Source organism: Magnolia sinica, chromosome 15 (genome assembly GCF_029962835.1).
Source record: "Magnolia sinica isolate HGM2019 chromosome 15, MsV1, whole genome shotgun sequence".
Classification (NCBI taxonomy): domain Eukaryota; kingdom Viridiplantae; phylum Streptophyta; class Magnoliopsida; order Magnoliales; family Magnoliaceae; genus Magnolia; species Magnolia sinica.
In genome coordinates this window covers 15,339,130-15,355,428 of record NC_080587.1, presented here as the reverse complement: position 1 = coordinate 15,355,428, position 16,299 = coordinate 15,339,130, and the positions used below count along the sequence as shown (strand labels likewise).

The 16,299-nt window shown below is 40.4% G+C and overlaps 1 protein-coding gene across 4 annotated transcripts in view; it reads right to left on the bottom strand.

Moving 5' to 3' along the window:
- Positions 1-3,950: 3,950 nt before the first annotated feature.
- Positions 3,951-16,299, bottom strand: part of LOC131226772 (uncharacterized) — a 31,624-nt gene continuing 19,275 nt past the window's right edge. For all 4 annotated transcript variants that reach the window (XM_058222492.1, XM_058222494.1, XM_058222493.1 and 1 more), the window contains exon 10: positions 3,951-4,306. In XM_058222492.1, the coding sequence (XP_058078475.1) occupies positions 4,208-4,306 (99 nt within the window). In that variant the 3' untranslated portion in view covers positions 3,951-4,207. The remainder of the gene's footprint in view (positions 4,307-16,299) is intronic.

Below are 16,299 nucleotides of genomic sequence, written 5' to 3'. Positions count from 1 at the left end.
ACCAACCCCAATCACTTTCAATGGATGGCCATCATTTGTGGTAGCTGTCCCATCAGATCAAACGTCCATGAAATCGTTATACGTCTTAGTTTAATGCAGATTTCATGATGCATACTGACCAATAAGCAACAATTAATAATCAGATATTGACAATGAGGATGACCGTTCAAATACGACCCCTTCTTTAGAACATCCATGCCATGCAAAAGGTAGGCCACACCGTGGAGATCATGTTGATCGAAAATCACGCGAATCTGCTCGTTGGAAGGGACACACTAGAAATAAATTAGATAGCCGATGGTCTGACTTCAACGTACGGGTGAAGCCAAACTAACAAGTGGGTCAACCTGATTTTCTCATAAGTTAATCATCATGGTGTGGTCCACCATTTTCACGGCTCGGATGCGCTTCTCTCTCTATGTTTAATCAAATAATGGAAGGCAATTTTCACCTGTGAGAAAAAGACCAGAGATCTAAACTGATAGCGAAGTATCACTAGCGTCTACAGTCACACACTGGCATTCGGTGCAAGTGTTTCACGCCAGATTATTTTCTTGGTCTGGTGCTATATGCTTGTATCTATGTTTGTTATTGAGCTATTTATATCCGTACAAGTAAATGAGATGTAAGAGTTTGAGATCGTTCATGTACTGGGCCATGTATTGGATGGTATATGATTCAAAAGTCACAATTGTTGGACCATCTTAGCTGTTCGAATGTTGATCACTGTTTAACATTCTCTTAACCTTCTATTTCTAGTAATTAAAAGTCCTCCTAACTAGTGCCTAGGAGCGTCCTACATATGTATTTTTTTAATATCAGCCAATCCGTGGTATGGGCCAGAGGATGAACGGTCTTGATTCCTCACATTTTCCCTAGATGTAGAGAGATAAGAGTGGTTGATAACTGAGTCAGATACATGTGATAGCATCCTATGCTTTTCCGCTTACCAATGACCTTTCACGAGTATTACAGGAGTGAAAAAAAAAAAAAAAAACCTCACTACAATACGGACGCAGATTAGGTGATCGGTCATGTGTTAGGCGCTGTGGGGCCCACCATGATGTATTTATTTCATATCCATGCCGTCCATCGATTTTTTCAGCTCATTTTATGCCATCAATCCAAAAATAAAGCAGATCCGAAGCTCAAGTGGACCACACCACAGGAATCAGTGGGGATAATGACACCCACCGTCGAAACCTTCCTAGGGCCCACCATAATGTTTATTTGCCATCCAACCTTTCACCTTATGGTCTGCAAATAGACGGTTAAAAAACAAGATAAAAACAACAATCCTAGCCTTTAATAGGCTTGAGGACCCGACCATGGCACCCATAAATTGACATGTGCTCAAGTCAGACATCATACCCACACTTATTACATCCTGCATCAGCCCAGCCCATTTGTCTGTTGGATAAATCCCAAGGGCTCAAAAACTTAGTTCCCAGCCCAAAAATGTTACAGGCCGTCCATCCAATCCATCTACAATCCTGTCCAGATGATCTAGCAATGTTTACTCACCCCACCCCACCTATGGTATGGAAGGAATCCTTAGAGAAGCATGCCTGATTGCATACCTGTTGTTTTGGGTTAGAGAAAAGACTACAAACGGGTGGGATATAGAACGTTAAAACCAAGAAATTGAGTCAACACGCAAATAAAAATAAAAAGAGACCCTACGATGTCCAATCGCTGCTCCTATCAACCCAACATCAACCCAAAAAAAATCATGGAGATTTGTTTCTTTCAACACTAAACACCGGTGATTAAGGCGGTTTGCATGCATGAATACACCTAAGCAGGTTAAGTCAATAAGATCAATGAGATCCTACTCTTCAGCTTCTTCTATATAAATGGAAGTAATCCGCAATTGGCGGATTGGAGTCACTCAAACTTTCGTCCCTAAGTGAAGGGCCTTATGCTACTTTTATCATAGGCTAGGTTGGTTAGATCATGGCACTATAATGACATGGTTTTGTCCATTTTCCAGACTTGACTGATTTGTCACTTTGGGGACTGAATAAGGTAGGTAGTTAGGACAGATGAAGACCAACCCATTGGGAAGGAGTTGGTTGGCTATTGATCTTGATCTAATTGATTCAATTGCTTTTGTTCATTACCAGATAGCACAGATGAGAAATATCCAAATCCCCCTAATTAGATTCACTTGCAGTTTTATAGTGACTCATTATCAGAGCAAGCAGCATCTGTGACTACAAATACAGGCATGGAATCATTAGTAGTTCTGGCAGCACAGTAAGCATAGGTAGAGGGTGGGAGTTGAGAGATATCTGGCTGTTGGGATAAAAACGTAGGTAGAGGCACGACGGGCGGGAGTAGAGATAGTGGGAGAGACCAAGTCAGTTGTAGGGGTAGGAGTTTAATTACTGTCTGGAACACAATGATGTTTCGAGATCAAGGAGCTGCACGGATGGACGTGATGAGGTCGAGCACCGTTTTCCTCGGAGGATGATTGGTCCGAATCCACATAGCTTCTCTGGATTCCTCACGTATATTCCTCTAATCCATGGGGAGAGAAAAAATAAAAATAAATTCTAATAAAATCTGAAATGAATTAATTGATCATAAAAACAAGTTTACAATCCCTTAAATAGTGATACGAACCTTAGGAAAAAGTTTCGGAATCAAACTCCAACTCAAACTCTCTAAAATCGTGACCTACTATAGTAAACTTACTATTTATAGACGGTCATGATTTCCACTAGACTTCATGATTTTTGACAAAAAATTAAAAATAAAATAAAATGTCCTATTTGGCTTAACCATGTTATTCTTCTACTTTTTCTAAGCACTTTTTATGTTGGACACAACTCCCAAAACTCAATAGATCAAAAGTTATTATCAAACTAAACCTTGGTATAAATAGAAAAAACAGAAATAAAATGGATGGATCCTTACTCTTGCTAGTAGACTCTTAGGAGATCCAACACCTGGTCAAGGGTTCACCCATGTGTAAAATGGATTTTCGACAATGGATTTGATGGAATCTCGCAAAGCAAACCCAGCGTAGCAGGGTTGGTTGGCTAAAGTAGCTTCTCATACCCAAAAATCATACATGGTACTATTTTAAGGCTCTGACAGTCTGGATCACTTCTGCCTATCAGGCCTTCTTTGGTCCATCTTGGCCATGAAATTGTCTGCGGCCCGCTCTACATCACTACATAATATGGAACCATGGAGAAGGGCTATTTAATGGGTAGATATGAATCTGGATCGTCAATATTAAGTGGATCCTGTTATCATATTGCATGCTGGTTGGTCTGGCGCTGCTTCCGGATGTTAGATTTAGTGTAGGTGTGGTGAATACGCATACTCACAGGTGTATCAGGCCACATTGAATTATTTAATCAGGTCTCCCTTGAACCCAGCCCTCAAATGTTACCTCCTTCCACAGAGTTTCGTTATTATTCCTGTGCATACATGCTAATCTAGCCTACACACCTAACTTCAAGCTCATTTTCCTATTGATCCCCTATCCTTGGAACAAAATGCAGGGACGACAATGAGCTGATTTTGGTGCAACCCAGCATGATAACATCAGATCTCAACTTGCCCATTTCAAATTGAATAGGATCTGTTAAAGTGTTGAAGGCGAACATTTTAGTTTCTAATTGGGACTAAAAATCAGGCCCGTGTGGCTGAATTGATGCTTCTAGTTATGCTCAAACTCATTCAAATCATTAATGGGCCAGATCCTGACACATTTTCCTCCTCTGGAAATCAGGTCCATGCCCGACCCATGTACCTAAATACCAGGCCTGAGCCAAACCTGTGTTGGACCCAAAAACGTATGGGCCAACCTGCCCCAGTGCTAGCCCAACAGAGTTCAATTTCCCAAGTACTTTGATCTCCTTGGTTACACACAAACACCTAGCTCTAAAAATAGCTCATTCTGTACAATATCTATGTGGGGGAAAGGACCGAAATCAATTAACAAAAATTTACTTTTATCAGTAATGTATAACAATGAAAATTTCCTCTCTTTCAAAGAAGATATATTAAATTGATGGGAATGTACCAAATCTGTTGTGATCCTTAGAGAACAATCAAGGTGTAATGTCCAAAGGTTGTATCATAGCTTCCAGGCTGAAAATGGAAGCACCACACCCATGCAGAGGTACCTCATTTTACAAAACTGCTTGTGTTGCCCAGGCTTTGATGGCTTGGGAAAATTTAAATTAGTTTAATCTCCAAGGATTTTCTGTTTCTTTGCGGTGTTCATGTACGGTCTGATGACCCACTCGTTTTGGGCATCACGCTGATCAACCGTCCCCAGTTTGATCTGGAACACAACAGAAAAAGGAAAGAAATGTCAAAACCAGTCAGATATCATGCACGTAATCTTTCGTGTCAAGAAGAAAGCATGGCATGATGCAGAGAGTTCATCGATATCTAAAATCTTAATTGATAAGCTGGTTGGTGGGCCACCATCATAAACAAATTATGTAACAAATTCTTTTCCACCGGCAGATCAGAAACTCTACGCAATTCCTAAATATTGATGTGAGTACAAGCAATTGAACAAAAGAGACTGCGTGCATAAAAAAGTTGCAAGTACTGTCTCAACCACACAGCCATACGTACTAGGGTTGCAACTTGGGTGGGTTGCGTTGGGGGTCAACCCGAGCCCAAACAGACCTCAAGAGGACCCAACCCGAATTCCAAACCCAAGTTCTTTACTCAACCCAACCTGACACAAGCAAATGTAATTGTTCCCAACTCAACCAAACCCAACCCAAACTTGCTCAAACCGAACCCAACTCGATTTCAAATCTGGTTGGATTTCCAACCCCAACCCAACCCGAAGACCATAACAACTCAACCAGACCCAACCAGAACTCAGGTTGGGTCAGTTGCATTGGGGTTAGACCCAAACCCAAGTTGCAGCCGTAATTTATGTATGTAAATAAGTACATAAAAGATGCATGCATTTCATTTTATTCCTAAATCCATATGCAGGCATAGGCATATTTAAATATTATGAACCTATGTACCCACATTAATTCATATAATCAAAGTGCAGAGATGGCATCACTTGCATGATTTTCTGTTCACATATGCATCCCATGTCTCATCACCATATGTTCCTATAAATGGGATGCCAATGAACATGCATGTGTATATCCATCGGTTGTTGGTTGTACATATATTCATGCTTGCATGTGTTGTCATATATGGGCTGCAATTTCTCTCCCTCTAACAGTCCTACTGGGGCCACACTTTGAAGCCAGCTGCTAACCTGACGCAAACACAGCCCAGTTGACCCACCCAACCTGAACTCAGGCTGGGTTCGGGGTTTAGCAAATTCAGGTCGGGCTGGGTTGAGGTTTTGTCCTCGAGGTTGGGTTGGGCTCAGGTTGACCCTCAACCCAACGCAACCACACAAGTTGCACCCCTACCAGGGTTGCAAGACCCAACCCTAGTTTGGGTCAAGTTGCCAGGGCCCTCAGGTCAGATTGGGGTTGGAAAACTCCAACCCAATCTGAAGCAATCAGATTGGGTTAAGTTGGGATGGGAACAATTAATGTATTTGAGTTGGGTTGTGCTGAGCCAGGTCAGGTTGGGTCAGTTTAGGGTTCGGTATATAGAGGAATTCGGGCACCTCAAGTTGGAATTTGCATCGGGTCGGGTCGGGATGCATGTTGGGTCCTCTTGAGGTCAGGTTGGACTTGTGTTGACCCTCAACCCGACCCAAACCCCCAAGTTGCAACCCTCCTTTATCTGGGCTTTGACAGGCAATGAGAGCACAAAACTACTGACTCAATTAATTGGGATAAAAGGCTTAGATGACGACGATGGCAATGGTCTAACTCTTTCATTGCATGAACCTTCAAACCAGGCAGCCACTCCTTTGCTTGGCACTTTGGATTTATGCCCATGCTTCCTAGCTGTTTATACTTTGCTAATATTTCCAAATAAACAATTCGCTGCTTCCCTAAACGCTTCGTGCAGCCATAGTCTCACTTGATATTGCCTTAGATATATATATATAGTAGTAAATGGATTTCCTAGCCCATACATGTATATGAGACACACCACTACATGTGCCATTCTCACACTAGGAAGACCCAACCCTTCCATCAGATAAGTCAAACCATATTAGATGATTTGGGCCACAAAAAAGAAGAAGCTGGTCTACTCTTTAGGCGGGCCTCAATGTAAGAAAATGGCACGCAGCCTAGCCAAACTTTGCCAAGATTTTTTCAGCCATCCATTTGTTTCATCAATTGCGGCCAACAAGACAGGTGGACAGGCCTGATTTTTGCACCAAGACATTTTCACAGTTGGACTGACCTGATGGACGGCTTGGATCTTATATCCATATATCACATGGCAAACATGTTGACATGTGGGCGTGTTTCCCTGTAAGGCATGTGGGCTTGGTGACGAGGACATCGAAGCACCATTCGGGGTCTACCAGAGGAGGAGGAAATCATCACTAGTTTCTCTCTGGATGGATGACCACTACGTGAGCCCAAGTGGATCGTTTTGAAGACCCTACATGCATTTGATGCATCTTCGAAGACCCTACACTAGGAAGATGCATGTGGGCTGCATTCTTAAGGAGTCTGGACCGTTGGATTGAGTGCACGCATCGATCGGACCGTTGGATCGCATATGATGGGCCATTGGACCACTCTTGATCGTGGACCACCCCATTGGCCATGAATAGCTTAGGATAGTTTAGATTTATTTATTTTGAGTAGTGTTTGTCATTTATTTGATTATTTTTGGACTATTTTATGTTTTACTTGAGATATGATTTTATTATGAGAATTCTTTCATGAGAGGTTTTTTGTAAAAGTCTCATTCTAGACTATAAAAGAGAAATGGGAGGCATGTGGCGCCCTAATGCCTTTATTTTGGAAAAAAAAAAAAAGAACTGTGTTTTCTCTTCTTCATGTGATTTGAAGAATAGTCCATGTGATTTAGAACTTGGGTGTGGTGTGATTCACCACCATTACCGATACGGGTATCGGCCATAACGGCCAATGGGGCGTAACGACCGTTACAACCCCCGTAATGCTTGAAAATTTTCTTTTCCTCGAAAAATTCTGAAAAAATATCTAGAAAATCAAGAATAATGTAAATATTTCAAATATGTATTGATTTTTTGTTTTGAACCTGTTTATGGTAGTGTAACGGTCCACTCTTTGGTGAGAGTGTTGTATCGGGCTGTCTAGTGAATTGTTCAATGTGATTATGTCTTTAATGTTTATGTTTACACATCACAATCAAGTATTAGAACTAGAAATCAGAAAAAGGCATAAATAATGCTTTGTCAATTTTTTGAAAAAAGGCCCTCAGAGATTCTATTCGTTTAAATCACTTCAATCTACAGTTTTAATATTAAAAGCTATAGTGGTCGAAATCTGTTGTAAAATGATATAGGAGAGTTTTTGGAATGAGAAAAGTGAAAACGAGGAGAAAAATAAATTTAAATAGAAAAAAGTGATCGTCTTTTGACTGTTACGTTATGCCCTGTAACGGCCTTTACGGCCACCGTAACGGCTGATACGGTCTCGAAAAACTAACTGCCCCGTTTCACCCCCGTATCACGTAACGGTCATGACTGTTACCTATATGTATCGGCTTTTACGGGCGTATCGTAATAGATATGGAACACCTTGCATTCAATGGAGGTGCGGGGCTTCCCATCTATCATCATCCTTTTCTCTTCTTTTCTATCCAAAAGAGATATTTTCTCAAAACTTCATCTTTCTTCTTCCCTTCACATCCAAAACCATCCAAAATCTTATTTTCTTCAACTTTTCATCATCCAACTTCAACCCCAACTGAACCCAACCTTTGAGGATTCCAAAACCCTAGCCAACGACCCACACGTGTGACCGTATGGCCACACGTGCGAGCCCCTAGGCTGGCCGTATGGTCCAACACTTTTCCCTTTTGGATTCTCTCTTACCCCACATCAAAACCCCTGAATCCATTTCTAAAACCCTAACCCTATCCCTAGATTCCCTACTACCCAATTTTCCCAAAATCTTACAAACCCTAAAATCCCAATTTCCCTAATTAAGCTAAAGTCCAAATCCCCCAACCACTCAAGTCCCTAATTCCCCTCAAGTAAGGCTCAATCCCCAAAATCCCTAAACCATTTGAACTGTCTAAACCTTAATTTCCTTGAACCCTAGGTTAGCCTACATTCTAATTGAGCAAACCCTAGGCAGTAATAGTTCATCCCTTTTGAAATAGGCTTATTCCTATGCTGTTTGGGTGTTCTCACATCCATTAGATCCTAATTTCTAGTATTCGATGATCATGCATGGCATAGTTTGTTAATTGTGGCCTAGACTATTCATAGTTTCATGTTGGATTCTTGAGATATTTGATGATTTTGGCATGATTTGTGAGTTTTATTATTTCATTTAATTTGTTGATTGATCTCACTTCACCATTTAGCCACATGCATGCGTCCTGCATCACTTGGCAAAGCTCTTTTATTAGTATAAGTATCACCGACTATGTATAGAAAGGAAGTTTCAGATAAGAAATTTTTTGTCCATCTTAGAATTAACAAATGCTCTCGTGATTCGCCTAAAATCGCACACTATCAAGCAAGATAGTGGCAATCCCTAGACACTAACAAGATACTTGCACGCCAAATCACACAAAACAGTTGTACCATGGCGGCCAACACCTTTTAACGACCATAGTAGCTCTACAAGAATGGATTTTGTTCATTCTTGTACTAGTTTGAGTGTAAAATAACATTAAAAAACGAGTCAGGCATTGACAAAGATAACTTGAAAAGACAGTGGCAATATACATTAGAGCAGTTGTCCCATATAGGTTGTCTTGGATGTTGTTTATCAAACACCTAGATTGAGGATCACAAAATGGATGTTGGCACTTGAAAGAATGGGTATTTTGTATTTATGTGTTTTTCTTTGTGTGCATGTACACAATATTATGTTCTCTTGAGAAGTATCTTTTTGTGCTCTAACATTATAATAAAAGTGAGTGTTAGGTCTTGTGGGCCCTAACACACAAAATCCTTTTTCTTCAAAACTCTCTCTTATCCTCATCTCTCCTTTCCTCTTTACACTCCTAAAATCATCCAAACTCAACTTGGTATCAGAGAACACATTTCAAGTTGATCAGACCTCCATGAACCTGCTGACGTTAGCAACCGTACGACTGACATCAGCACTGTACAATTTGCACGGGCTGTTTTAGATTGGGAAGAACAACATTTGAAGTACCTCAATTTTAGAAGATTTATAGTGATTTTTGTGGAATTTTTGGAGCTCATCCGAGGTATGTTTAGATCACTTTTCTCATCCAACAGAAAAACCACAAATTTTAATTTTTCTGCGCTTTTGCTCAAATCGGTAGATGTTTCTTGGATATCTCTCCACATGATGGGTCAATTTTACCCTATTTGACTGTCCGATGAGTTATTTTTTTATTGAGGGGGAGATTTGGATGAGTTGTGAGGCCAAAGGTGGTTCGGCTGGGCCGTTTCTTGGGTCCTGGGGGTTCTCGCGATACACCAGAACTTTCGGTGTATGCTGGGTTGATGTTTTTGGTGCGTGAGATGTCACCATGCTCGATTCAAGTCTATTTCTGATATTCGAAGTTGTTTTTCATTTCAATGTTGTTTCTGATTTGCGTGAATTTGTAACTCTTGTATAGTGTGTGCCTCCTTTTGAGTTGTTGCTTGGCTTTCTTCTTGGTGGACCTTTATGGAGGACAAAATCTCTTCTGGATCCGGTGTGGGATTTTCATAATCAAATCCCCTGTTACTTACCATATTAAAGTTGAATGGTAACAGTTATCTACAGTGGGTTCAATCCATGAAATTGTTTTAGGAGGAAGAGACACTTTCCTACATATTAGATGAACTGTTGGATCCTTTAAATGGAAATTTCAAGACCCGGACCAAAGAGGACTACCAAGTCATGGCTTTGGTACTTAATAATACGGACTCTACTATGAGTAATTCTATCATGTTCCTGAACTCTGCCAAAAGGATTTGGGACACACTTCATGATATGTATTCAGAAGCATAGAATATATCCAAAGTTTTTAAGTTCATCTCTAATATTGGCAAGTTTCAACAAGATTCAAGATCACTGAAGGAGTATTTTTCGACTCTTCGGGATATGTGGGATGAGCTAGATCTCTATTAGCCCTTCCCTTCCTACTACGTGAGGGATTATGATCATGCATGAAGCAACATGAAGACACTCGAGTCATGCAATTCCCCTTTGGCCTTAAGCTTGAGTATTACAGTGTTCGGGAACAAATTATAGTTATAGATCCCCTTCCCTCTCTGACCGCTATCTATGCTATGTGTCAAAGGGTCACTACCTTAGTGTTCGGGAACAGATTATAGTTATGAATCCACCTCCTCTGACTATCTATGCTATGTGTCAGAGGGTCACTACCGTACACTAGAACTTTCAGTGCATGTTGAGCTGATGTTCTTGGTGTGTGAGACGTCTCCAAGCCCGATTCAAGTCTATTTATGATATTAGACGTTGCTTTTCAGTTCTAAGGCTGTTTCTGGAACTCCCGGCCTCTATCTGGAACCCATATTTGCATAAATTTATGACTTTTGTATAGTGTGTGCCTCCTTTTGAGTTATCGTTGTTTGGGTTTCTTCTTGGTAGACCCTTATGAAGGACAAAATCTCTTCTAAATCCAGTGTGGGATCTTCAGAATCAAACCCTTTGTTGATTACAATATTAAAGTTGAATGGTAACAATTATCTACAATGGGCTCAATCAATGAAGTTGTTTCTAGGGGGAAGAGAGAGACTTTCCTACACATTTGATAAGCCTCTGAATCCTTTTGATGGGAATTTTAAGACCTGGACCAAAGAGAAGTACCTAGTCATGGCTCGGCTACTTAATATTATGGAATCTACAGTGAACAATTCTGCCATGTCCTGACCTCTAGGTCCTCTACTAAAAGGATTTGGGACACCCTTCAGTGAATAATTTTGTCATGTCCCGACCTCTAGGTCCTCTACTAAAAGGATCTGGGACACCCTTCATGGCATGTATTTAGAAGCATAGAATATATATATATATATATATATATATATAGAGAGAGAGAGAGAGAGAGAGAGAGAGAGAGAGAGAGAGAGAGCTGGTCTCTAATATTAGCAAGTTTCAACAAGATTCAAGATCCTTGAAGGAGTATTTTTAGGCTCTTCAAGGTATGCGGGATGAGCTAGATCTCTATCAATCCCCTCCCTCATATTGTACAAGGCATTATAATCGTGCATGGAAGCAACTTGAAGACACTCGACGCATGCAATTCCTATTTAGCCTTAACTCTGAGTAATATAGTGTTTGGGAACAAATTATAGTAATAGAACCCCTTCATTCTCTAACTGCTATTTATGTTGTGTCAAAGGGTCACAACCCCATCCACCTCTAGTTTTGTACCTCCTAATCAATCTACATATGCAATTGGAGACCACCCCTCCTTTAGCCATGGATTTAGAGCTTCGATATTGGGTGCACAGGGACATGGTCATGTTCTGGGCCCAATAATCAAGACAAGAGTTGTGATAGTGAGCATTGTGGATGTGGTAGTCGTGGTCGCAGTGGACGAGTACATGGTCGTGACGGACCTCGCACCCGTACACATTATGGAGGGCACAAAGCACATTGTTGATCAATGTTGGGACCTTATTGGACCTCCATACTAGGCAGGCACATCCTTGGCCAGTAGTGCCTCGGGTAATTTTGAGAAGTCTTCACATACGACTGCTCCTGAGAAGCCTTCTTCAGGTGACTCTGTTCTCTTATCGCATGAGATCTATTAGGCCTTGATGCGACTCTATGTTCGTGATACTCTTGATAATTCCAGAGTGACTATAGCCCAATCAAGTATTGCCCTTTATGTGTCCTCTTCTTATTTCTAAGTCATTGACTCTGGAGCCACCTTGCATATGATTGGTAAGCCTTATTTGTTAAGCTCTTATCTTCCATCAAGTCAATCTCACTTTGTCACTGTAGCAGATGGAAACCAAACTCCATCTGGAACTGGTTCCATTAATCTCTCTCCTAGCATGTAGCTACCATCTGTCCTAAATGTTCCCAGCTCTCCTCTTAATTTCTTATTTGTCAATTCTCTTACAAAGTCTTTGAATTGTTCAGTAACTTTCTTTCATTCATTTTTTTTTTTTTTTTGAAAGGTGAAGAGATTTCATTAAAAAAGAGGGGAGCCTGCTGAGAAAGCAAGCCTCCAAATTACATGCCCAAAAAAAAGAAGTCAGGGCCTGAAAGATCTTTAACATGGAGAGCCCACTCTATGATGAGCCGCTTAGCCGAAGACACCACAGATCCTACTGAATTGGAGAGATTTCTAAAGCATCTGTTGTTTCTTCCCCCCCAAACAGACCACCACACTGCCAGGATCACCATTCTCCAGATAGTAGTTTTTGTCTTACCCAAATGAGTTTCGTGCCACGCTAGCAAGAATAGATCTGTCGTTGCCGGGAAGCACCAACTTATATTAAAATTGTTCATGAACTCAGCCCAAATGGAGTGAACAAACTGACAGTGAAGCATAAGATGATCGACGGTCTCTTCCGAACGCATACAACATAGACGTATATTGGGGAGGATCATACCTTTCTTGATGAGGTTGTCTATGGTCAGAATTTTCTTTTTTCCTACCAGCCAGTCAAATATGATGATTTTCGGAGGGGCAACATACTTGCAAAGAAAGGAGTGATTGGAATTAGGTGCAAATTCTTGCTTATCTAGCTGAATGTATAGGGAGCGGACTGAGGAAAGGGACGACTTTTCTGGTTTCCAATAAATTTCATCTTCTGAGGTTGAGGGAGATGAGGAGTAGAGACATTCCAATAGGCCTGTATAGTCCGGAACCTCCCAATCTTCTAAATTTCTTCTACAATTCACATTCCAGACAACCTTACTTCTAGCAAAATGAAAGAAATCAACAACAAACCCTGTTCTTGACGTCGTGATCCAGTAGGAGAGAGGGAATCTAAGTTTCAATTGTTGATCTCCTATCCAAACATCGTCCCAAAAGCGAATTTTTTCACCATTACCGAGGATGAGGCCTATGTTAGGCAGAACGTCCTTTTTCGTTCTCATAATCTCCTTCCATATGTGGGTGACTTTGGTGGACGGTAATTCTTTCAGCCACCAGCCATCAGAAGAGCTGTCGTATTTACCCCTTAGAATACAATGCCAGAGACTTCTGTCTTCAGCCGCGAGCCTCCAAATCCACTTTCCAAGGAGAGTTGTATTCATATCTTTAAGATCTTTAACCCCTGCGCCGCCATGAGATAACTGGGTGCAGACCTCCGACCAGTTAAGGAGATGGAATTTCTTACCTATTTCCTTTCCTTGCTAGAGGAAATCACGTCGCAATTTGTCTATCGACTTTCTTTCATTCTTATTGTGTGTTTTAGGACCTTCGGACGAAGTAGGTGATTGGTGAGGGCCATGAGCATGGAGGAGTCTATTCCTTCAATGATGCACCTGTGATGGCATTTAGTGCCCCATCCTTAGAATGGGTGTTCGTGTCCAAATGACATTGTCGCTTAGGACATACATCGTTGTCTAAGTTAAAACTTTTGTTGCCTCCAATTTATATAACTAAAATCCTATGTTGTGAGATTTGTGACTTTTCAAAAGATCACTGGGCTGTATTTCCTCCTAGTTTATTTGGGAGGAAATCCAAACCGTTCGAACCTGTTCATTCGGATGTTTGAGGCCTTACATCTATTATCTCTTTTTTAATATAAATATTTTATACCTTCATTGATGATTGCTCTCAAATGACTTGGGTTTATCTTCTGAAATCTAAACATGAGGTGTTTAATATATTCAATTTTTATTTACAATAAAGTGGTCACTCAATTTCAGTGTCCTATTAAAATTCTACATTCTAACAATGGGGGTGAGTACAAGTTGAATGCATTTTTACACGATCATGGTATCTTATCTCATACTCCATGTTCATGAACCCTCAACAAAACAGTGTCGCCAGGTAAAAGAACCGTCATCTCCTTGAAGTGACGCGTGCCCTCTTGCTTAGTATGAATCTTCCCAAACATTTTTGGGATGATGCTTTGCTTAATGCTGCTTTTCTTATTAATTCCATACCATCCCAAAAATTGTCATATAAATCCTCATTTGAAATCCTAAATCCGCAAGATAAACCTTTTCCCTTACCCCCAAAAGTCTTTGAGTGTACGTGTTTTGTTCAAGTTCTTGGTAGCAATGACACGTCCTTGAGCTATTCAAATGCGTCTTCTTAGGTTACTCTCGTTCTCAAAAGGGGTATAAATATTATAACCCTCATACCTGTAAGAACGTCTCAACTAATGCGACCTTCTTTGAAGAGATTCCTTACTTTCCTGATGAAGGGCGATTGCTACATGATCCTCTTACTCATCAGGGGGAGCTTGTGCCATATAACTTTATACCCCTTCCTGTCTCTTGTCTTGAAGATACCCCTACTTCATCTGCCTCCTGCAAGCCCATTCTGGTGTATCATTGATGAATTAAATCCTCCACCACTCAGCCACCTATCATTCCATCTGCTTTTGCTAGTGGCTCCAGTATTGTGTTTCACTCTCAAACTCTGGATGATCTTCTCATTGCCTTGCGCAAATCTTCCCACTCATGTACAAAACATCCCATTATTAATTTTGTTTCCAATCAGCATTGTTCACCCTCCTTCCAGAATTTTGCAACATCCATATTCTCCTTTGTTGCCCCGTGTAATTTGAAGGAAGCTATGAATAGCTTTGATTGGACTCAAGCTATGATGAAAGAAATGCAAGCTCTTGAGAAGAACAATACCTGAGTTAGTTCATCTACCTAAGGGTAGGCAAATTATTGGATGCCGATGGCTTTATACCATCAAAGTATCTTCATCATCGTTCAGTTGACCGTTATAAGGCATGGTTGGCCGCCAAGGGTTATACTTAAATCTATGGCATGGATTGCTTTGAGAAGTTCTCTCCTACGGCCAAACTTAACTCTGTTCGGGTGGTGATTTCTTTGGCAACAATTTTGTCTTGGCCCCTCTTTCAACTAGATGTGAAGAATGTATTCTCACATGGTGACCTCGCTGAGGAAGTTTATATGCATCAGCTCCCAAGTTTCTCGATATCAAACACTTCTGTTGTGTGCTGGTTGAAGAAGTCTATCTATTTATATGCATCAGCTCCTGGGTTTCTCTATATCAAACACTTCACTTGTGTGTCGGTTGAAGAAGTCTATCTATTTATAGTGTTCGAAATATCTCCGATATTATCTTTATTTCCAGTTCAGCGATACCGATAATATTGGTAGTATCATAAATTCTAGGTATTAGCAATGTATCGCTAAATATCGCCAATGTATCAATATCGCTAATGTAATCATCAATATTTTCAACTATGTAAATTCTAAGTGTCGCTTATATTGCCAATGCATCAATATCGCCAATATTTTCGACTATTTAAATTCTAGGCAATGCTTGTATCACAAGTGTATCGACAATATTTCAATACATATTGATATCATCAAAATTTTGTTTATGAGAATTTTTTTTTTCGTGGGCACATGGTTGTATGTAGTGTTCGATTTGTCATTGATAATATTGATAATATCTCGATATTATCGATATCCCAACATACGAGATATTGAGACCACAATCTTTTGTTTCCTTTCCAAATGTTGATGATTTCTTGGTGAAATATTATGTGTTGTTGATATTTTGCAATATTAATGGATGTTTGGATGAAAGGTTGGATGATTAAATAGGCCAGAGGGCATAGTTGGACTGATTTCTTACAACGACACATGCTTTTAAGGCCCCATTAAATGGAAACTTGTTACGTATGCAATATTTTTGCAATTTTGTTTTATTTCTAAATATGCAAATATGTACATTTTAACATCTCCTGAAGTTTCTCTGAATATTCCACCATTCTTCTCATGTTTCCCCGCATTTCTGGTTATCAGCGATATTATCCACAATATCGATATTATTTTTGTATCCCTGGCCAGCGAAACTTGTAACAATATCGACACTTCGAACACTGGCATCAACTCCCGGGTTTCTCTATATCAAACACTTCACTTGTGTGTCAGTTGAAAAAGTCTATCTAAAGCCTCAAACAATCTCCACATGCCTGGTTTGATAAATTTAGTCACGCTCTCCTTGACTTTGTTTGAAACCACGCAGATCACTCTCATTTCATTTATCGGCGGCCCACAGGAATTATGGTGTGGTAGTTGTGTATTTTGATGACATTGTGTTATTTGG